Source organism: Gallinula chloropus (assembly GCF_964237585.1).
Source record: "Gallinula chloropus genome assembly, chromosome: 5".
Taxonomy (NCBI): domain Eukaryota; kingdom Metazoa; phylum Chordata; class Aves; order Gruiformes; family Rallidae; genus Gallinula; species Gallinula chloropus.
In genome coordinates, this window is record NC_140090.1 from 67,194,907 (window position 1) to 67,218,275 (window position 23,369).

Genomic DNA, 23,369 nt, shown 5'->3' on the forward strand with positions numbered 1-23,369 from the left:
GGCTGAGCCACAACAGGGCTGCCTGGTGGGGCAGCCTGGGCTGACAGCAGCCCTTCTTTGCCTTTGCAAGCTCACCCTTTTGTGGATGCTCCTGGAAGGAGCTGCGTGCTGCCCCACACTATACACTGCAGGGTGCGTGGGCAAAGGCAGTATGGGCTCACAGCTGGAGCACACCACTCCTCCCAAGCTGGCTGCCCCTCACAGAGCCTTCCTCCCACCTCCTTGCTCGGTTTACTCCTGTCCCCGTTGCTCCCCTGGCCCGGGGGCAAGTGGGGTGCAGTGGTGGGTGCCTGTGGTGGGCCCATACAGCATGGCTGGGGTGTGTTTCCCCCTGCAAGCATCAGCAGAGCCCCCAGGCTGCACTTCGCAGTGACAGCACATCCCATGTCGGAGCTGCTGCAAATCCTGCCTGCTAATAGCTATGCAAATTACCTCATTAGCTGCCTTATTTACTTTCTCTGGCATCGGGTTTTCAGCACTTCCCTGAGTCCCGGAGGCTGCAGGTCCCCAGGGCTGGGAGGAGGCAGGAGCAGTGGTGGGACCCCACGCAGGCCTGGCAGTGTGGAGCCTGTCTCTGGGTGGCTGCTGTGTCTGGCTCCCAGGGAGCTACCTGCCCCGACGTGATGTGGCTGTGACCAGGAGCTCACATGGCTCACACAGATGATGCTGGGATGTCCTCATCATCATCATCTCGTGGTGTGCCCTGGCTCTGGGGTGAGTGGTGCTGAGCCCTCCCTCCAGCCAGGAGCTGCTTCTGTCCATACCCAAGCACCCCCAGGTGGGGCTGACGTGGCTGGGACGTGTGTGGCCAGGCTGGGATGTGTGTACTGGCGAGAGCTGGATTTCTGGGCAGAGAGGATAGGGTGCCTGCCCAGCCCCTGCAGACTTTGGTGGTTTGAGGTTCAGCACAGGGCTGCAAGGTGTCCCTGACAGCCCTTCCTCCTTGAGGGAGGTATTGGCAGATGCTGTCGCAGGGGTCTGCCCTCTGCCAGCCCCAGGATGATTCAGGAGAGACCCCAGATGCCCTGGTTGGGCTGGCTCTGGGCTGGAGCTCTGCTCCGGTCCTGTTTCTGGGGTGTGTCCTGGGCTGAAACATTTTGAAGCTTGGGCACCATCCAGGGCTGGTATAGGCAGAAACAGCCCCCAAGCACCAGCCCAGTTTGGTGCCCCTTGGGGATGTCCATGTCCCCAGGGTGTCTCTGCCCATGCTGGGTGTTGCAGGCAAGCATATCCTTGCCTGCAAGGATAGCTGTCTTCTGGATGCATTTTCCAGGGGTGTTCATGTGCCCACGACACCCGTGACAGTGGGATGAGCTTTGCACGGGTGCCAGGGCACCCACATACAAGTGCTGGCCCTGAGACCTTGACCCAGGCACCCCCTGGGCTTGTCTGTGCTGTGTGGAGTCTCCTGCAAGTGTTGTGTCTGGGCCCACCCCCTTCTGTTTATCTGTTATTTTCCCTTTCTCTTCAGCTGTGCTAATGAATATTTCATGGGCAGGAGCCAGCGTGAACTCCCCCGGCTGCTCCCTGCCCCCAGCGCTCCTGCGGCAGGTACCAGCCCAGATGTCGGTGCCTGAGGAGTGATGAGTCTGCCAAGAAGCCACCTCGGGAGGAGAGGGCCCGGGCAGGGAAGGAAGCGCTGGCGTGGGCAGCCGTGTCGTGTCCCCGTCCCTGGCCGTGCTGTCACTGTCCCCTTCAGCCAGCGGAGCGTGGGGTGCGCGTCTGCGCACGGGTGGCTCGGCGGCTCCCCTGCCTCCTCGCCCTGGCGCTCCTGGCCCTGCGCGGGTGGCCGCGCTTGCCTCCGCGGCCCCACACAACCGCATGTGTCCCCCCTCCTGTCCCCCGGGCGCCACCCGCTGCCACAGCCGCCCGAATGAGCCGTGTCCCCGGCTCACCTCCCGGCGGCCCCGCCGCTGCACGGGGGCTCCTCTTAGCGTCAGGCGGCGGCAACGGCGCCGTGGCCCGGCTCGGGCCGCGGGTCGCAGCGTGGCACGTCACGGCTCGGGCCGTGGCCCCACGGAGCTCTCGTGTGGACTCCGGAGCATCCCAGCTGTGGTCATGGCAGAGCCCGCGGGCAGGGACTGGGCGCAGGGATGTGGGGGGCAATAGTGGTATCCAGTCTCCTTGAAGTTGCCCTTTGTACCCTGCAGAAAGGAGCTGGGTCAGTCGCTGGTGCAGGCTCAACACTGGGAGGTGTGGGTCAGCTGCTCCTCTTGCCAGAGACAGAGCATGTTTTGGGGAGAGCAGGGAACATAGCCTTCCTCCTTCCCACTGCTGCAGCTCCGCAGGTGCTCTGGGGGCACAGGTTGTCTCAAAGTATCGCTTTGGGAGATGACATCCTCTGCCTTGTGGGGACCCCGGGGCTGGGGGATCACTGGCCTCCTCATGGTGGGGCACAGGTTTGGGAGAACCACAGGCAGGGTGGACTGGGCAAGGAGGCTGATGAGGTGCAGCCTTTCTTTCCAGCAAGAAAGGTTGTGTAAGGGCTCAGCAGCCCAGATTTCTGCTGGACTCCTGATTGTCTTGACAGGGAGGAGGCGGGTCAGTGACCAAGGGGCTTTGCTGCCCTGCTACAGGGGCAAGACACACAGTCCCTGGTGCCAGCTGGGAAACTGTGCTTGGAGGGAGCCCGAGGATAGGAGCAAGCTGGCTCATGTCTGAGCTATTCCCTGTCCCTGCAAAATACCAGCTGTGGGTTGCTGGGTGCAAGCGCCAGGGGCAGAAGAGAGTCCCCTGGCTCAGGCTATGTGGTCCCCATGAGCTTCTGCCTCCGTGTCAGCACACAAGGGTGTTTCTGGAGAGCCAAGGGCCAGTTTGGAGGGGTGAGGATCCTTTGGGACTCATTCTCCAGTTCTGGACTGGTTGTAGCACCTGGGATTGCTAATGGAGGTGGGGTGAGTAACATTGGTGCCAGGCTCTTCCCTCGCACTGTGTCCCTCCAGGCTGGCGTAGGGTGGTCTACATGTGCTGAGGAGTGGGGGGTAACATGAGCTCCCCAGCCCCGTATGGCCATTACGACCAGCGTGCACAGGCTGGTACTTGCACCTCCCACCTGCCTGGGACATGCTGGGATAGAGCAATTTTCCTCGCCAGGTGGGATCTGGGTCCCGAGGACCTGGACGGTGATTTTGGGATGGATCTGCAAACTTTGTTTGCTGTCACGTCCTGTGGGCTCTGGCACCCTCCTGTGGCTGTTCTGCCACCTCTCCTGTATCCCACGGGCTTTTGGGATACTGCGGCCACCGCGGGCTGTATTGTGCTGGCTGGTGCCCGTGGAGATGCTGTGGAGCTGTCCCTCTCTTCCAGCGTGCGGGGAGCTCTGCATCTGCAGGATGCGGCCTTGTATCACACAGCTCATGGGGACAGATTGTTGCAAGAAACTACTGTCCCGGTGTGTTTGCATTGTGGGTCTGTGCCAGGAACAGGGCTGCTGGATGCTGTAGATAAGGATGAGTCCCAAACCCTTAACCTGGCCCTGGAAGGTGGCAGGAGGGGGCTGGGCACTGCTGGCAGCCCACGTTTCTGATATTTTGTCTGGGGGTGGGTGGTCTGCAGGGGGTAGGCTCAGTCAGGGTGTTGCATTCACAGACTGACCTGTGCTTCTGTGTCCACTGAGCTGCCCACTCTGCCTTGGCTGGCCTGAGCTGCCCCCTTTCCCCTGTGGGGTTGATGTCCCTTGCAGCCCTTTCCCAGCCTGGGGCCTTGTGGGTATATTACCATAGGGTTGCAAGCCCGTGCTGTGCTGTGTGTTGTGCCTTGCTCTAGTATCCCCAAACCTGGGTCAGCCCCACAGCGATCTGTGCAGCATCCCCTGGTGCCTGTCCCCCCTGACCCCAGGGCACTCTCCACCATGGTGTGAGGACTCTCTGTTGGGGGCTGTCCCCTTTTGCAGGGCCATAGCCAGCATAACAGGCAGGGAGGGCTTGATTTGGAGGGGATAGCCCTTTGTTTGGGGAGTAGAGGGTGAGGTTACCCCATACCAATCCCCAGGGGCACTGCTGGCTCTTCCCTTGGGTGTCCTTGTTGAGGCATTGCTAAGGATTGAGCAGCCTGACCACTCTTGGTTGGATCATGCCTGCACCCTCTTTCCCATCCCTAAGGGAGCAGTAGCTATAATTTCCATCAGGTCCCTTTTTGTTCGCTTCCTTCCCCCATTAATAAGAGATGAAGCTTATGAGATAATAGAGCCTGGCTGGATGCAGAACGGAGAGATCCTGCTGGTGTGGGGTGTGGATTGAATGTGGAGAGGGAGCTGCAGCTGGGAAAATGGGACTTGTGGAAGGGATGTTGTCTTTAGTCTGCACAGAGCATCTCAGGCTGGCTCTGGGAGCAGGGAAATCCCACTGCCGCCACACGCCAGACTGTCTTCTGGCTCTGACATACTGTGCAAGCTAGCAACTCGCTGCCAAGATGAGCTTTGGAGCAAACAGCTCTCAGACTGGGTGGTCTGGGAGCCTGACTTCTCTTTCTCCCATTCTTGCACCGATCTTTGTCTCCTCCCCTGTGTGGAGCCAGCGACAGTGAGAGCAGATGCCTCCGGCTCGCAGTGCCTGAGGGCTGATGCCCGGGGATGCAGGATACTTGCAGTGCTGGAATGCTGTTGCCACAGGGATGCAGGACACTCGCAGCACCGGCTGGCCAGAGCAGATGATTGATGTCTGGGGATGCAGGATGCTCACAGCGCTTGATAGTTGGAGCCAAAGGCTGATGCCCAAGGATGCAGGATGCTCTCGGTGCCGGCTCCCCTCCGGAAGGAGCATCCTTCCCTGCTCTTGGAGAGAGGCGGCCCTGGGATGCAGCAGTGCCTCATTGGTCAGCGGGACCTGTGGAGTCTGCGGGTTGCCATACCAACCTGCCTCTGGTTCCCGGCCAGCCGGGGCGTGAAGTGCCGGGTCGAGCTGGTAACAAGGGGCGGACCAGGAGCCAGGGGCAACCCGGGGCTCTGCCAGCCAGGGAGGCGTCCATCGCCTCTTCCCGGAGAGCTGGCTGCCACCGCTGGGCTCCCCGAACCCGAGCATCCCCCTGCTGCCACTCCCCCGCTCTCCCTGCAACTTTGCTGCACGGAGGGGGCTGCCACGGCACGGGGAGGGGTGGGGGGCTCGCCCGGGCACCCCTCGCCCTCTCTGAACTTGCAGTTAGATTTTCTGAGCCTAAGCCCTGGGAAGGGGCATCGCCGCCGGTCCCCCGGCCCCTCCGGATCCCCGCCAGTCTGCACAGGAGCATCCCAGCACAAAACTTCTCGGCTGGCTGCCTGCCGCCTGCGAGCGGGGCCTGACGGCTGCCGAGCGCTGCCTGTGCCCTCTCCGCCGGGCTGGACCTGCCGCTGATGTCCGCAGGCTCGCTCCGGGCAAGGAAGGCTCTGTCCTCCCCCGGGCACCGGCTGCAGCTCGGAGGAGCCCCGGGGGGCTGTTCGCTGGCTGGGAAGGGGTGCGACTGGGTCCCTCCCCAGGGCTGTGAGCTGGAGCCATGAGCCACTGCCAGCAGCGCTGCAAGAGGCAGCTGGGCCGGGTGATCCGCTTCTTCTACCAGTTTGTCACGGGGACCCTCTCCCAAGGTAGGTGCTGCCCTGGGGGGTGTGGGGTCTCTGTTCCGTGGGAGTGGCTCTCTGCCTGATGGGCTCTGTGGGGTTATTTGGGGAGGGAGGGGAAATGCTGTTTAGATGCTGAATGGTGCTGAGCAATTGAGCCCCAGGTGGAGGAGTTGTTCTGAGCTCCATGTGGGGCAAAGCTGAAGATGCTTGCAGGATGCAATGAGAGCCCCTGAAGGTCCCCTGTGGACTTGGGGTGACAAGAGTGTTTTACTTGGGGAGGGGACTGGTGCACAGTGGAGTGTGAAAAAACTGCTGAGCAAATAAGTCACAGCTGGTTCATCCCTTCCCTGCCAGGCACCTGCCTTCTCTGGGGCCAGGGCTGCACCCTCCATCCCTCTGGCAGGAGAAACCCTGGCTGTGTCTGTGGGCTGGGGCAGGGACACACCCTGGTGCCTGCATCCGCCCGCGCTTGCATCCTGGGATGCCACCTGGTCCTGGAGACAGAGCTGTGTGCTGTGTGCTCCCACTCTGCTATCACAACATGGCAGGATCTGCATCCCCCTGCCAGCCTTTGTGCAGCACAGCCAGCTGGCCAGGACCCTCTCCTGGGTGTGTGAGCTCAGAGCCACCTCCTGACCCCCAGTCGGTGCATCTCGGGAAGCTTGTGATGTGCCTGTGTGCACTGGGACCCTGGGTGCCCAGCTCCTGCCTGTGCCAGGGACAGGTTGCCTTCCCCATTACCTGGCCCCACCAGGGACCCCCAGGCTTCCCCTGTGGGCCACAGCAGTGCTCTGAGGGGGATATGCCTACTAGGAGCATGGAGAAGGCCTTATTGGCCCAACGTGTCAGCGTCATGCCTTGGAGTGGGGCTGGGACTTCACTGTAACCCAGCCTGTCTGGAAAAAACCCTCCCAGGCTCTGTCTCCTCCTTGCCCAGGGGACCCCCTAGGTCTTCCCGGCCTAAGACTACCTCTGGGGACAGAGGGTGGTGGGGGCACACTGGGAATGCTCTCAGCACAGCACTGAGAGCTGAGACATGGGAGCAGTATCTCCCTCTGAGCCATGTCCAGCTGCCATGCCCCCATGCCATGCCCATGGGGACCAGAGCCCCGTGATGGAGGGTCACCTGGCCCTAGGAAACCCTCCCCAGAGGCATTTCCCATCACTTCGCAGCCCCGTGGACCCTTCAAGGCTCTGTGCCAGCCCAGAACATGGCGACAAGGGAAGAGCTGCCAGGGTACCCATGGGCTTGGCTGAGCAGCATGCCAGGCTCCAGAGGCTGGGTGTGCCCGCAGGCAGTGGTGGTCTGTCCCTGATAGTTGGCTCCATTGGGTACTGGCCAACTGGCCCAGAGCTGAGGGGCCAGAGGATGAGTCAGCTGGGTCTGGCCTCCTCCATGTGTGAGGCACAGAGCTGCAGGTTATGGAGGGGTGGGGAGGGGACCTCCAGGTGTTCCCATCCTCACTACCTGCACAGATGTCCTGCAGGTCCTTGTGCTGGTGTCCTGGGCTTTGTAGCTGGGCACTATGGGGCTGGGTCTATAGCTGGTGTCCCCCTGGGATTTGGTGTCCAGGCTGGCCATGTGTGGTGCTGAGTGGCCCCAAGACCTCAGCCCTTGCTGCCCCTGAGGCTCTGCCAGGTGTGCACAGGGCTGGCATGGCTGCAGAGGGCATGGCTGGCCTTGGGGCACTGGTGACCACTGCTTACCCTCTTCTCAGTGTCCCTAAAGCTCTGGGACAAGCCAAAGTGGGGTGAAACCCAGAGCTGGACAGCTCTGTGTCCCAGGCTTGGAGCTCACACTTGGGAGCGGGATGTGGGGCTTGCACAGCTGCCTTCTGCCTGCAGCATCCCCTCTTCCCCAGCCCCTGCTTTGGCCCATGTGGCACATGGGTCATGAGGATGCTGTCTCTCCTCCAGTCACTGTCCTCTCCCATTGGCCACTTTTGGGGTGGCAGAGAGCCCCTCTGCCCTCCCTGTGTAGGTGAAGGAGGTCCCATGGAGCGCACTGCAGAGAGCACTGGGTGCCTGGTTGGGTGGGCCCCAGGGTGGGGTGCCCTCTCAGCTGGGTGCCCTGGGGAGTTAGCCAAGGACGGGTCGCCAATAGGGGGAAAGAGAAATGACTCAATCAATTAACCAGATTAAAACTGTGACTTCACCTCCCAAAAATAGCATTTTGCCAATATTTTAATGTGCTTATTAATAATCTGCTCGCGCTCTGATTAGCAGCGAGGTAATAAGGGATCAGCTGTAACCTAAATTTAACTCTCCCTAATGGATGATGGCCCCGAGAACCAAAAAAAAGAGGAGAGGCTCCTATCCATCAGGCTGCTCCCCTGGCAGGTCGGCAGTGCCCAAGGAACCCGGGCAGCTGCTGCCCAGCTGTGCTCAGGGACCATCTCCTCTACTGTAAGGCACTATCCCACCCCCCATGGCACATTTTGGGGGGATAGTGCCTTAGTGCCCTGCAGCACCAGGCTAGCAGCACTTGAGGGGGCACCCAACTAGGGTAGAGCCTGGCTGTGGTCAAGGTGTGTGGTCCCCTCCCAAAGAGAGAGGTCCCTTGGCGATGGATGACTGCCCCGCTCCCTCCCCATCTGCTCCCGTCCCGCAGCGGGGGACAGTCCCCTGTGCCCAGCTGCTGGTGGTGTGAGGAGGATGGGGACAGGGAACAGCTGCCTGGCTACCTGACAGCTCTGGGTGCTGCCTCACGTGTGCCTGCTGTGTGCACAGAGCTGCTTTCTGGGCAGGAAACCCCACTCCTGAGCACTGTGCTTATTCATGGTGTATGGCTGGTGGGGTGGTTAATTTTAGCTGGGTGGCAGGGCTGTGCTGCTGGCAGCACCAGCTAGCTGGGGCAGGGGTGGCTCAGCTGGGGAAACTTCACGGCTTTTATTGTCACAGCCCAAGGTGGGACAGGTCATGTGGACTCAGTGCCAGCCTGGGCTGCCCGTCCTGGCACTGCTGTGCTGGGGACAGAGTTACAGGGCCTGCTGCCCTCTCCAGTGATGAGCCAGGGTGCATGCTGGGGTCACTTTGCCACCCTGTCCTGTGTACCCTGAGGATGCTCAGAGCAGCCAGTATTTGGAGAGAGAGAAGGGAGGGGAGGATGGACCTGGACACTTGGATTCTGTGCCCTGAAAGTGTCATAGCTGGGGTGATGCTGTGCTCCTCACCCCACACCTGGGTGGCCACATTCCCTGGTTGTAACTGCAGGGTGAGATGGGATGTCTTGTATGTGAAGACGTGCCAGGGTGAAACACTTGGGACCAGCATTGTCCCCCACCATGTGTCCCATGGGGCTGGCACAGAGGTGTCTTAGGCATGTATGCGGCTAATTCCATGGGGTTTGGGGTCTGTGAGTGACCCATGGACAATGCCCAAACCCACAGCGGCATTGCCCAAGTGCACCCAGCATTATAGAGCAGGAAATGGGCTGGTTGGTTCTGACTCCAAGCTGCGAAAAACAGATGCTGATCCCAGGCATCCCTGGGAAGGTGCTGCTCTGGGGCGCAGGGATTGAGATGCCAGCACCTCTCTGCCAGATTTACCTCTCTGGGTCTGGAGCCCAGTGTCCCAAGCAAGGATGGGCACAGGCATCTCAGTGGAGATCTTGGCGTTAGCCAATCCTGAGCTGCAGCATCATTCCCTGGGGAGCCCCGTTTCCAGGACTCCCAGCTCCCCCTGTGGAGTAGCAGTGAGGGGCCAAGCCCTGAGGCTCCTGGGTCATCAATGACCTCAGGGCAGCGGTTGGGCTGTGGCAATACCTGTGGCCACATGTGTAGTGAGCCCGCTTTGTTCTCTGTCCCCTGCTTCCTTCTGCTGGCTGATGGTACCACACTCCACCCCACCCCCCCACCACCGCCCCCCGGGCCAGGAGGGTTATTTTTAACTGTTTGCCATGTGCTGCCTGAGTACAATTAAGGTAATTGGTTTGGGAGCCTGGCTCTCACACAACGCTCCCAATTACCTGCCTGCCTATACGGCCCCCCCGCCTCCTGCCCGCGGTGGCTGCTTCTCTGGTGGGGGAACTGCCGGGACAGGGCTGCCCCAGATAGTGCGGTGGGGCTGGGTGGGGGACACAAGTGGGCACAGGGGATGGAGCCATGGAGAAGACAACCCTACACAACGACAGCCTGCTCTATGCCTCCCTGATTGCCATCCTCCTCCTCATCTCCTATTGGTTCACCACCCGCTGCTTCAAAATCATCAGCGGCATTGAAGGTACGGGGCTGGGGACACAGGGGGGGACAGGGTGACGTCGGCCTGTCCTGGACCCTTCCACAAGCCAGGTGGCAAAGTGAGCCGGGCTCTTGGTGTGGGGGAAGGGGATCAGGGACATCTCATCTCTGTCTCTCTGGGGCACCTTGATCTTCTCCTCAGTCACTTTATTTGTTCCTCCTGGCCCTGGTCCTGGTCCTCCGTGTGTGAGGGCAGCTGGTGGCAGCCACGGCTGAGCCGCAGCACTGCCCAGGGCTGCTCTAGGGGTAAGTGGCTCTGCTGTGCAGTTGGTGTCTGGGTACTGCTGCCCCTCGTTGTGTGATGGGGTTGCAGACAGGCTCCCCAGTGCCTCCCACTCTGTTGAGGGGGCGTGGTGCTGATGCTGGGGGCCTCTATCTGCATTTTGGGGTCCTTAGTCCCTTCGGCCATGACCTACATCTTTGCTACTCAGCTGGAATGTTGGGGAGCTCTGGGGTGTGGCAGAGAGCCCAGTTTCCCCATTGAAGGGTCTCTCCAAGCCCCACTGCAGTTGTTTCCGTGTGCCAGGAGCTTTTCAGAGTAAGACCCCAAAGCAAGGCTCAGGGCAGGAGGCGTGGCACCAGCTCCATGTGTCTGGGGTGTGCAGGGATTCTCCTGCCCAGGGCATGCATCTCTCCATCCATCCGTGTGACCTCTCCCTGTACTGCTCATCCAGGGCCTTGTGGCTCTTCTGAGGGCATGGTCAAACATTGGCTGGCTGCAGGGGTGAGGAGCTGTCCCTGGAAGCAATGCCTCTTGGCAAGATGGGGGGCAAATCCCTGTCCCTCTTTTGGTGGGGTGTGTATGTTTTGGATGACCTTTCGAGCCTCCCTCACAGGCGGCTGCGGGTCTGGCTCCATGGGCAAAACCCACGTGTGATCCCATGTGTCTCTTCCATCCTGGGAGCAGCTCCAGATGGAGCAGCATCCCTGAGCATATGGGTGAGCTGAAAAGGTGGTCCCCTGACACTCCCAGCCTGTTTGGAGCTGCCCTTGGTGAGAGGGGATGTGCTGTGGGCAAGCAACCCTGCTGAGTTTGGGGATGCTGGGAGCTGGGCTCTGGCACAGTATGTGCGACTGGCATGTGGGACTGAGATGTGGGACTGAGATGTGGTGCCTACACAGGTCCTGGTGGGATCCTGCATTATGCTGGCAGCTCACAGTGGAGGGGTTTTATTTACAGCTCCAGTGTGTAAATGAGTAATCCTGATGCAGTGGCTGGTGGGTGATTTATTGCTGCTCCGCTGGGAAGGTCAGTTGGCACGGGATGGGCACAAGGGAAGGCCAGCTGGCACGGGATGGGCACAAGGGAAGGTCAGCTGGCATGGGATGGGCACAAGGGAAGGCCAGCTGGCACAGGATGGGCACGAGGGCTGGTGGGGAAGCGATGGCTCAGTGGCTGACTTGCCACTGCACCCTTTGGCCCCAGCATCCCAGGATGCCAGTGGAGACACATGAGGGTTGGATGACAGTCTGCTCACGTGGGTTGAGCAGGTTTGCTTTGCTGAGGGGCTGCCCCAAACCTTCTTTGCTGGGACAAGTCCTGGCTCAGGCTGGAAGGGTTCCTCTACCGCTGTCTGGCCAACATTAGGTTGCATAAATAGCCCCATGGCTTTGCAGGATGGGCATTGGCCCTGGGAGCAGCTGGAGGAGTGAGGAGAGGATATGTTGCAGCTGTGCCTTAGCAAGAAAACTGGCTTTAAAAGTACCATTGGCAGCAGTGGGAAACTTCCTCTGAGAGTGCAACAGGTCTGTGCTGCCCTGTCCCCAAAGGGACTGACTCGGGGGCAAAGCTGGTAGCCAGCCAGGTGAAATCCAGGCTCAGTGCCTGGAAACTCACCTCTTTCCAAGAAAGGAAATGTCAGGTCTGAAAATTTCCAGACTGAGGGATGTTTCCCTGGGGAGGACTTTCATCTCTCTCCCCAAGCTGCCTCTGATGCATCGCTGGCATCTTCTGCTGGCGTCAGGGTCTTGGGACTACACCCCGGGCAGGCAGGAGATGCCAAGCCTGGTGGCACAGAGCCTCTCAATAGCTCAGACATGCTGTGACCTGGGACTGAGCCACTAGCCCTCTCTGTCCTCTGCTAGGGGATAAACCTGCAACCTCCTGGGCTGGGAATGGGGGCATGGGTAAGGGTCTTGGACCTGGGAGGAGAGGAGAAGGGGAGGCATCAGTCAGCACCTCCACTATCCCCTTTTTCCCACAGGTGTCCCAGGATGATGTTTCTTCCCCTGTGACACATTTTCCCCTCCAGCACAACAACAGGGAGGGAAAGGGGCTTTCTGCCCCAGTCCTGCCTTCAGGGCCCTTTGTGCAGACAGGAAGACCCCAGAGCTGGGCAGGGGGTCTGTACCATAGTCTGGGTATCACCACCCCACCCATACGTGGGGCAGCCAGCCTTTGGGGGGCACCGGTGGCAGGGGATGCTCCCTGCCTGCTACACCAGTGCTGGAGTTGGGACTGGTCTTGCTTCATGCCCCATGTGGGACTCATCCACACAGGGGTAGGCAGTGCCAGTGGCATCCCTGGGGGAAGCTGCGCATCCCAAGGGGTGCTGAGCCCTGGCGATGGGGCAGGGACCAGCGGGCACCTGGCTGCCCGTTAGTCCCTGTGGCCTGTGACTGAGCAGCCAGGCAAGGGCTGGGATGCTGTTAAAAAAAGCGTAGGAGCTAAATATAGCCCCGTCGGTCGGCTGTGTGTGGATGTGTGCTGGAGGCACGCGGATGCCTGGGTTCGCCCTCTGCCTCCAGCTGCTGCGTGACCTTGGCTGGGTCCCTCTGTCCTGCTGAGTCCCCAGCCCCTGCCTCCACTCCTCCCCTGCCTGTTGCTGTGCTGCCTGTGGGTCCAGCAGCGCTCGCAGGCATCCTGTGCGGTAGCCCCTGCTCTCAGCCCATTCCCCCAGCCCTGCTCTCATCTCCCTGTGGCTCTCCCAGTGAGACAGCCAGACCCACCCACCTGCTCGGAAATGGGGCAGCCGGACCTGTTGCCCCAGACCCTCCCCAGGAGAGGATTGTGGAGACCGCTCAGTCCTGGTGGTTCCCATGAGGCAGGCATGCAGAGGGGCACAGAGGACAAGTCTGAGTCATCCCCATCCTGGATGTTTAGTCAGTGCCCAGCGTCCTGTCCCCTCCCCGTGTGTGTGTGCCCCCCCCCCCTCTGGGAACCGAGTGCCTTTTAATATCTGTGGCCCGTTTCCTTAGCAACTGCATTAAGCAAATCGATGGAGGTGGTGTCATTGGAATGGGAGGGCATGCCTCCTTCCCCCCCCACCCCCCCATCCCCTCCACCACCCCCCCCCCACGCCTCTCTCTGCTCATACTCACAGACACGGCCCTGTTCTGCCTGGGCTCTCCTCTTGGATGCTGGCTCTTAGAGCTCCTGCCACAGCCCCATGCTGACCCCTTGCTTGCCCACGGCTGATGGCAGGCGCCCCTGAGTAGAGGGGTAACAGCTGATCCCCCCTCAGGGACAGCAGCAGGGGTCCCTGGGGATGTATGGTCCGGCAGCCACGGCACTGGGGTGAGGGGGCTCCAGGATTCGTGTGGGGAGGGGGTGTGAGGGTGTGGGGCCATGAGAGACCCCCACCATGAACCTGGAAGGCCTTGAGATGATCGCAGTGCTGGTGGTCTTGGTCCTCTTCATCAAGGTGCTGGAACAATTTGGCCTCTTCGAGCCTGTGTCCTTGGAAGGTAACGGGTGTGGGTGGTGCTGGCTCCTCTGGGAACGTGGTGGGCAGCCGGTGGGTGTCCAGAGCTGCCCCCAAGGATGCTCTGAGGGTGCTGCATCCATGGGACAGTCCTGGGACGCGGTGTTCATCTGCTGCTTGTAGGGCCGAGCAGGGGGATCTTGGTGCAAGGCATGGGGTGTCCTGACTACTCCGTGCAAGGTCCCAGTGGCTGGGGACAGGGGAGGGGGCAGGACTGGCAGGGTGTCTGCTGCATGGTGGTGACTTCAGTGTGTGCTGGTGTGCCATGGACTGGGGCTGTGTGTGAGCATGCAAGTGGGCACTGGGGTATTTTCCAGCAGCAAGGTGTCCCCAGGGTCCGTGGTCACCTCACCCTGACCAGCACACCCATGAGAGAGGTCAGGCTCAGCACCAGCCTGCAGAGCAGCCAGGCTTGGGCAGGATGGGTCCCTTCTGCAGTCCCTGATCCTGGCTCTTCCCAGAGCCCCCCCATGGCCCTTTTAGCTGGAGACACACGCAGGGGGTGCTGCCCAGCTGGGGAGGGACCGTGGAAGGTGCTGAGCTGGGGTGGGGCTGGGAATGCAAGGGCTGGTCAGTGGAGTCCAGATCTGCATGGGAGACACTGTGCCTGGTGGGAGGGAGTTCAGGACCACTTGGCTGGGTGTTCCTTGGACTCCCAGGGGTGATGGTTGCATGAAAGGTCCCCCCAGCCCTAGTCAGACCCTGCCCGTGCCTGCAGACACCTGCGGCTCTGGGAGTCAGGGTATGCACAGGGTGAGGAGGTGGAGGACAGTTTCCCTGGTCCACTGACACTATGGGATGCTCTGCTCTGGTTCTGCAGCACTGGGTCTTGCACAACAGATGCCGACTCCCCTCCACGAACTGTGCCAGGGCACCCCTGGGCAGCCCCCCTGAGCTGCAACTGCAGGTCAGCTGTGCCTGAGGGGCAGAAGAGAGCGGGTGGACAGGGAGATCTCTCCCCCAACCCTGCAAATCTGCTTGTGGGACAGGAAAGCATAGTGGGTGGAGGCTTTCATTGCTCCTTAACTGCTTGCTTTGTCCCTGGGCTCCAGCAGCAGCACTCCTAGGGTGGATCATGCCAGGAGGGAAACTGAGGCAGGGGATGAACTGCCAGGCATCCTGCCTGTGAGCCCTAGGGGAGGGGGCACAATGACTGTGCCCAGATTGGAGCCCACCCTCCCCAGTTCTTCTTGTGATTTTGGGGGTGCCTCCCTCAAATTCTGCTTTCCCCCCTTCCCTGTGCTTTTGCTTCCCTGTGCAGCTGCCTGAAGCTTTGGACCAAAGCCGGTGGCATCAGTTGCTGCTCTGCAGCACACTGACTCCCAGCTGTGGTGGAAAGGGGAGAGGCAGAGACCCCCCACTCAGCCCCTGCTGCAACCCTGCTGAGGGGCACAGGAAAAGGCAAGGGCCACCCTTGGCCTGTGTGGCTGCTCCTTGTCTGGGATGTTTCCTCTTGTCCTATCACTTGTTACTAGGGAGAAGAGACACACACACCCCCTGCCCCTGGTGACAACCTCCTTTCAGGTAGTTGTAGAGAGCGATAGGACACCCTCAGCCTCCTTTTCCCCGGCGCAAACAAGTCCAGTTCCCGCAGACACACCCCACCACTTCACTGCCCTTTTTTGGACACGCTCCAGCACCTCAATGTCTTTCTTCTAGTGAAGGACCCCAAACTGATCACAGTACTTGAGGTGCAGCCTTGCCAGTGCTGATCACTTTCCCAGTTCTGCTGGCCACACTATTCCCAATACAAGCCAGGATGCTGTTGGCCACCTTGGCTACCTGGGCACACCGCTGGCTCATGTTCAGCCGGCTGTTGCCCAACACACCCATATCCTTCTCCACAAGGCAGCTTTCCAACCTCTCTTCCCCAAGCCTGTAAAGCTGCCAGGGGTTGTTGTGACCCAAGTGCAGGACCCAGCACTGAGCCTTGCTGAACCTCACACAGTCGGCCTTGGCCCATCGATCCAGCCTGCCCAGATCCCTCTGTAGAGCCTTTTCTACCTTCCAGCATATCAACACTCACGCAGAACTTGGTGTCATCTGCAGACTTACTGAGGGTGCACTCAACCCCCGTGTCCAAATCATTGATAAAGATGTTAAGCAGAACTGGTCCCAGTATTGAGCCCTAGGGAGCCCCAACTGGAGTAACTCCATTCACGCTTCAGCCTGGCCATCCAGCCAGTTTTTACATAGCAAAATATACACCCCTCCAAGTCATGAGCTGCCAGTTTCTCCAGGAGAATGTTGTGGGAAACTCTGCCAAAGGCTTTAGTAAACTCCAGACAGGTAACATCCAGGGCCTCTCCCTCATGCACTAAGCAGGTCACCTTGTAATCAGAGATCAGGTTAGTCAAGCAGGACCTGCCTTTCATAAACACACGCTGACTGGTCCTGATCACCTGGTTGTCCTGTACATGTCATGTGATGGCACTTGATCTGCTCCATACCCTTCCTCAGCACTGAGGTCAGACTGACAGGCCTATAGCTCCTCAGATGCCCCTTCCAGACCTCCTTGCAGACAGGCATCACATGTGACCTCCCTGGCTAGCCAGGACTGCTGATAAATGATGGAAAGTGGCTTGCTGGGTACTTCTGCCAGTTCTTTCAGTACCCTTGGGTGTATCCTACCTGGTCCCATCGACTTGTGTCTATGGGTCACACCCCTCAGCCCAGGAGGAAGCAGGTAGGAGACTTTGCTCTCTGAGGAAGGTCCCCGGCAGTGTCTGGTGCTGGGAAATGCTCAGTCCCCTCCCGGGGTTGTTTACAAGCTGTGCTTGGGCCAGCAGTGACAGCCCAGGGACTGCAAAGAGCCTGAAACCGTACACTAATGGCTCAAATCTGCTAATGGACACAGCCCCCACCACCGCTCCAGAGCCATCAATACTGCCTGCCACACTTCCCCTGCCCCAGCTGCCGCCCTGCACTCTCCCTGCTCATCCCTGCCAGTTCCCTGCCTCTGGCTGTCTCCCTGCCCAGGCTGTGTCCCAGGGATGGGCTGTGCCAGGGGGTGTCATGCCTCCACAGTGATGGGCTGGGGATGGAGCATCTCCACAGGAGACTGGAAAAATGCCCTAGCCTGGGGAAGGGTTCGGTGGGAGCATCTTGTGTCAAGAACCCACCTGCCCCTGGGGGGACCATGGAAGGGAAACTCCAGGATTGGTAGGTTCCCAGACTCAGCTGGATGAGGCCCTGAGCAACCAGTCCTCCATTTGGAGCTGTCCCTCCTCCAAGCAAGCGCTTGGATGGGAGTGCTGGCTGTCTGCAACCCCTCACCCTGTCCCTTTGGCACTGTCCCCCTCAGATCCCGTGCAGCCAGGGCTGCTGTCTGGCAGCAGCAGCAGCAGAGCATCTCCCACGGGTGCTCTGTGCTCCAGGGACAATCGATGCTGGAGCCAGTGTTGTTTACCAGCAGGTTAATCACTGATGGGCCATGTCACTGCCCTGTTCCACTGTGCCCATCCCCAGCCCTGCACATCCCCCAGAGGTGCTGCACATGTGCTGCCAAACTGCCCGAGGGGCTTCCAGCCCCCCTGCCAAGAGTCTGCTCCAGCCAAGTGCATGGGAGGGGGCAGGTGAAGAGAAACGTTATCGATTTTGGCTGCTGAAGTGCAGCATCAATAATTCAGTGTGGAGCAATTGGTCCCAGCTGGGAGGAGGGGTGGGCAGGAGGTAAAAGGCAGGAGAACCACCCGTGTAGCCCAGTCTCAGATGAATATTGGATGAAGCTGCAGATGGCTGTCAGCAGGATAATTGGTGCCTGCCTGGGGCTGTCCCTGCCTCAGCCAGGTCAGGGCCTGTGCACAGGGCAGGTAGGATTGAAGGTGTCTCCGAGAGCCTCTAATGTGGTGTTTGTTGCCCCCTGCTTTTCAGATGGGCTGATACTATTGCCCCAGAGCTGAGGGTGCAGAGGGAGAAGTGGGGCTGGGGAGGGTGCCAAACCCTTCCAGAGCCCGGGGGGAAATTAGGATGAAACAGCAGCCTACCTGGGGCCAGCTCCTGGTGCCTGGCTCAGGGAGAGGGTCCCTCTGGAGAGGGAAGAAAAGGATCATCCCTGCTGCACTGGTGAGAGTGAAGCCCCTGTCCAAGTTCTGCTTTCCTCCAGCTTTCCAGGAACCTCTTTGGCAGGAGCTCAGTGTCTTGGCTGCAGGAGGGACAGGTTGTTCGGGGCACAATCCAGCCTGGTGGGTTTGACAGACCTAAGAGGTCAAGGGGAGCGGGCTGTGGGTGGGTTAGGTCTCGGAGCATTGAAATCCAGCCTGGGACAGCTGTGGGTGCTCCAGGTTGAACTTTGGGGTTCCTTGGGCTGGGCTGCACCAGAGATTTTACCATGCACGGTGAGTTTAACCCTTGCCTTTCCTTTCCTAAGGGCTGGCAGATTTTTCAGCCAGCTGCAGCATTGGGCAGGGCCTGGTGGCTGAATCAGGTGAGAACTTCTCCCTTATGGTGAGGATTTGCAAAGCGGGAGGGGAAGGGGCAGAGGTCTAGTATAGCTGTGACCAGGCTCTGCGTTTGGATCCTGGCACAGCCTTATGCTCTGAGGCATGCTGTAGCTGGGCTGCATCCTGACAGTGCTGGGCTGCATCCTGCCAGTGCTGGGCTCTTGGAGAAAGTCTCTTGGGGACTCTACGTTTGCTCCTGTGTAGCATCTTCCACATGCTCTGCACCCATGGACATCAGCCCTGGTCATCACTGTGGGCGCAGGATGGGCTGCGCTCTCTCACCTGGAGAAGGTGAAGCTGGGGCAGAAGGGGACTTGTCCCTGGGTCCCTTTGGCTGTGACCCCCACGTCTGGGGCCAGGGCAGGACAGCTTTCCCAGCACTGAGCTCCCCAAGGACTGCAGCACCTGTGGCAGGCACCCCGCTGACTCTGGCACTGCATGGTGTCACGTCCCGCTCGGCCCAGCCAGACCTAATTAGCTTGTTGAATCTCTTCTCCCTCCGGCCTCGTGTTAATCACTTTTCACATTGCTTCCCTCCCAATTCCCTCTGGCCTGGCTTGCTCTTTCTGTTGCTGATGTGCCTGGAGATGGGAGCGAGGGGACATGGAGCAGGGACCCCACTCTGCTGCATCCTGCTCTAGAGGCAGGGGCTCTGAGCCAGTGGCTGGAGGGGCAGGAAGATCACTCAGTCACAGGGAGCAGAAGCCATAAAGCTAGAGAGCAAGGGGGCCTGCTGGAGCAGCCCTGCTCCACTGGTGGAGGATGAAACCTTGGAGTCTGGTATGAGAGGTTGACTTGGGACCAGCCTGGAGCTATATGGTTGTGCTGGGCTGCTGGGTGCTGTGAGAGCTCGGTGGGGTCTCTTTTACATCTCCCCTGAGAGGAGCAGGATTAGACCCCAGGATGGGGCACAGGAGGGAACAGAGCTGTCCTGCCAGAGCTCTGTGGGCTTGTGGTCCCTGGGCGCAGGCAGCAGGAGGTTCCATGCACCATCCGTGCTTGGATGCAGCATCCCCTCCCAGGGATGCAAGGAAATGTCTTACTCCCCATGGGCTCTGCCCCTGGGGCTTGCTGTGCCGCTGCAGCAGTGGGTGGCCAGAGCAGCAGCAGATTTTAGGTGAGAAATGCATGGAAAACCAGCTCAAGGAGACTCTCTAATAATGACTGCAGCCCACAAGGCAGGGCTTTGGGTGGGCTGCCCTCCCCCCCTCCAGGCAGCACCCTGGAGTGGGACACGTTTACCTATGACAGCCCCCTGCTGCATCTCCTCCAGGTGCCATGGGGGCACTGGAAGGGGGGGGGGGGGGGCAGGTTTGGGATAGGGCAGAGGGTCTGTTCTGGGCAGAGCTGGTTGCTGGGCTGGTCACTGGGCTGGGTGACAGCAGTATCGTGGGGGGCAATGAGCTGGAGGTTCTCTGCACACTGCTCGGCTCTGGGGTCAGTGCCACCACCTGCTGCTGTTGGGGTGGGACTCAGGGCAGCCAAGCCTCCTCCACGTACCCTTTGGTGCCAGCTCTGCATGCCTCCGTGGTTTCCTGTGCTATGGGGTGTCTGTGCCAGGCTGTGAAGGTGCAGGGGTGTCCCGGGGTGAGAGCTGACCCCGAAGTCCCTTGGACAGTTGTGTTTGCTCCCTCCTTCCCTGCGGCTTGGGTGCCGTGAGGGACCCTGGAGGGTGACGGGGAGGGAAGAGGGAGGGCCAAGGCAGGTATCTCCTCCCCTGCCCTCCCTTCTCCTCCCTTACTGGGTCTCTTGCTGCCAGACCTGCCGGGGCTGTGTCTGGGGGATGTCGGTTGCTGGGGCACCCTGGGACCCACAGGGTCTGCAAACGGTGGGCATCATCCTGCTGCTCTGCTCCAGCCTCAAGCTACTCCATGCCCTGGGCATCATCGACCTGGCCAGGGGAGGTGGGACAGGGATGGGGTTGCAGTGGGATGGAGGTGTTGTGGTGCAGATGGTTCTCACCTCCTGTGCCAGGGGCTGCAGGGTGCTTGGGGGAGGTTTGGAAGGATTAGTCTGTTTTGGGGCATTTAGGGGGATATTAGGGTGTGTTTAGGTGTATAGGGCATCTGGCAGCATTACAGTGTAGAGAGCTGGGGAAGTGAGGGTGTCTGGGGGTTGGGGTCTGGGAATGTTGGCACTTTGGGGGGGGGGAACTGGGGTGCAGGGGTATCAGGGATGCTGAGGTGGGAATATCTGGGGATGCTGGGGATGCAGGATGTTAGAAAGTTAGAGTGTCTGGGAGCATTAGGGTGGGGGATATCTGTGTCTGGGGCCATTGGGGGTGCAGTGATGTGTGGGGTGCTGGTGTACTGGGACTACCTGGGGTATGGTAGTCTGGGGGTTCTAGGCAGCAGAGGGATGGGCTTTCTCAGATGATGGGGAAGAGGGCTGCAGGTGACTGGAGCTGGGGAGATGGATTTGGTGGCTATGGGGGGGGGGGGGGGGGAGTATGGCTAAAAGAGGCTGGAGCCCCTGACCCCTCTGCCTTCCCTGTGGGGCTGTGGGAGGGTTGGAGAGGGAAGGAGATGCTGTGGGTTCTGAGTGCTGTGGATTGGCAGGTGGGTGCTGAGAATGGGGCTGGATGTGGCCAGACAAGAGGGCCCAAAACATGTCAGAGTGAGTGGGGGATATGCGACCTGTTGGATGCGCCTGGTGAGGGTGGGAGTGCAGAGAGCAGCGCAGTGCTGCTGCCTTGTCGCCTTTGGCTGCCTTCCTCTGCTGTGCCATGGACAGTCCAGACTCAGACAGGGGCTGCCAATAGACTTTCCATCGATGCAATTCAGAATTTGTTTGCATAACGGGGGCTGCAGCTTGCGTCCCCTCAGGCAGCCAGTTCTGGGGGTGGGAGCTGTGATGGGTGGATGTGCAGAGGGGTGATCAGAGGAGCAATCAGTGGCTGAGAAGAGTGTTGTGCTCACGCTGTGTTTTCAACCCCCTTGTGAGGGAGGGTGTCCCTGAGCTGCCTGGGATCTGGCTGAGGCATGTCTAGGCTTTGTCCCTGTGCCTTACAGGGGAGGGTGCGGATGGCATCTGGGTAATGGGTATGCAGAGCACCAGCTGTCTTACCCGATGTGCTGCCTGCAGCAAAGAGGAGCTGCTGCTCTTCTGTGGTGCCTTCTGGCCCGTGCCCCCATCTCCTTTCAGGATGGTGCAAAGCTTGTGTAGCTGCTCTCCTCTCTCTGGCACCACAGGGAACACACTAGCCCTGAGTCTTGGCTGTCCTGGGACCCCCAGGTCTTGCTTGGCAGCTTTGCTGCTCACAGGTCCTTCAGCCCTGCCCTGCCAGCTCTGGGTGTCCGAGCTGAGGCTGCCTCTGTCCCACCCCAGGATGGGGACTCTCCTCTGTTCCCCCTCCCTGGGAGATGCTGGCTCTGATTTCATTCCCCTAATGAATATCCGTCTGGCCCCTGAGGCTGCTGCAGGCGCCTTGGCCCTGGTTACAATGTCACTGCTGACTGATGAGGGTCGTTTGCAGAGCTGTGGCTGGCGGGACCCATCCTGACCTCCCCCGAAGTGCCTGGGGGAGCTCTCTGTCTCTTCCTCCTGCCTGCCTTCAATGCAGACCCTGGAGACTGTGGTCCCCCTGAGCAGGAGGCAGCACTGCCTGAGGCTGGATGCTGCAGAGGAGGGAGCAGATCTGGTGGTCCCTGCTGAGAGCTGAGCCCTGCACAGGGATGATAGTGAGCCACAGGTGGTGTGGGCAGCTGTGCTTGGCATCACTGCTTGGATGGGCCCAGAGCCATGGCCTGGCAGGGGGAGCTTGAGGATGTGCCTCTGGCCTCCCAAGAAAAGGTGATGCTCTGGAAGAGGATGGCATGTTCTGGGAACTGCTGACCCCTTCCCCATGCTTCCCTGAGGTACCAGCTCCTCATGACCTTCTGATTGACCCAAAGTTGCCCTCTGGGGCCAAGCAGGGGGTATGGAAGCTGCACAACCCTACCCGTGGCTGCTGGTGCTCTGCTGCCACCCTGGGATGGTGCTGTGTCCGGGCACTGACCTTGGGGACACTGTGGGGGATCTCACAACCATGGGATGCATATCTTTCCTGCCCCCCATCATGGTGATGCATTCATTGTTGGCACTGCCTGTTGGTTTGTTGTTATAGGGTCTTTTCAAGCAGGAAGGTGCTGTGGAAAAGTGGGTGGCCCCAGCCAACAGTCACCATGAGGGAGCTGGTGGCTGTGGCTCTGTGGGGAGTGCAGGGACATGGTTATGCACTGGGCTGACCCTGGCTCTTCCTTTCTCTCTGGGAAGACCAGGGTGCCGCCTAGGCTTGGGTCCCCTGTGGGAAGGGGGGGTGTCCAGCAACATGTAACCCCAGGACATGGTAACACTGGCTGGATCCAGCCCCCCAAGGACAAATCAGCTTCTGGTGCCTCAATACAAAGTGGTCCATGGCTGGGGTCATCCACCTGCTGTGGTCCCTCCAGAGCCAGCGTCCAGCAGCCTCTGGGATGTATTTCAACAGCACATGGTGGTGGGGATGGGGAAATCCCTTCCCCTTTTGGTGCTGCCCAAGGACAGAGGCTCAGTTCACCTGTGTGTGTTTCAGAGTCCCTGGGCTGTGGAGTGATGCACGGGAAGCGACAAGCACTTAGCCCTGCAGACCTCCCACAGCAGACAAATCACTGCCAGCCCCTTCTGCCCCTTGGTTCTGTGCCAGATGCTTGATGGTTCTTGCAAGGGGATGGGAGGCAGAGTGATGCCTGAAAAAGGAGCTGTTGCTGGTGGGGACAGGGCTTTGTACTGTGCACATTCCATGTGCCTAGTGGGGGGACATATGGCTGGGTTCCACTCCCTGTCTTTGGACAGAGCTGCTTCCCAGCAAGGGGGAGCACAGGGAGTCCCCAGGTTTGCTTGTGGTTTGGATGCTGGGGACAGAAAGGGGATGGTGCACCCTCCAGTGCAGAGCCCTTGGGTGCACTAAAGCCAGGACAGCAAAACCCCAACCCTGGTCACTCTCCTCCTGTTGTTAAGCTGCATGTGCTGAACATTGTCCCTCCCCTGCCCTGGGGCCCCAGGAATCGGGCCCTCTTCGGTTTCCTCCTTAAGAAAACGCCCATGTTCTTTATTTTTTTTCTTTTTCCTTCTTTATAACAAACTAAAGTGTAACTTGCACCCGACCTGACCTACTGCACGTGCCTATACCTGCCGCCCCTGTGAGTCCAACCACAGTTTACTCTCTGTTGCATCTCTTTCTCGCTGTGTGGTACCCCTCCCACCCTGCTCCCTCCCCTGGTCCATCACCCTGGAGTTGGGTGTTGCTCTGCCCACCCTGTCCCTTCCCCCTGGGTGAAGGGGCTGCTCCTGCCTCCCAGGTTTATTCCCTCAGCTTGGCTCTGCCAGAGGGACCTGGCCCCAGAGCATCCTTGGAAGGCTGAAAGGTGCAATTTCCCTTTCCCTCTGTGAATTAAAGCCCTGGAAAAGTAGCTGAGCCAAAATCATGTTTTAGGTA

At 59.9% G+C, this 23,369-nt stretch overlaps 1 protein-coding gene across 6 annotated transcripts in view; it reads left to right on the plus strand.

Moving 5' to 3' along the window:
• Positions 1–23,369, plus strand: part of KCNIP2 (potassium voltage-gated channel interacting protein 2) — a gene marked incomplete at both ends in the record, with an annotated part of 43,848 nt that overhangs the window by 14,691 nt on the left and 5,788 nt on the right. For 2 of the 6 annotated variants that reach the window (XM_084265648.1, XM_084265650.1), the window contains one exon: positions 13,353–13,455. The exons of the other annotated variants lie outside the window; for them this stretch is intronic. In XM_084265648.1, the coding sequence (XP_084121774.1) occupies positions 13,353–13,455 (103 nt within the window). Of the gene's footprint in view, positions 1–13,352; positions 13,456–23,369 lie in introns of those variants that run through there. 6 annotated transcript variants of the gene reach the window in all.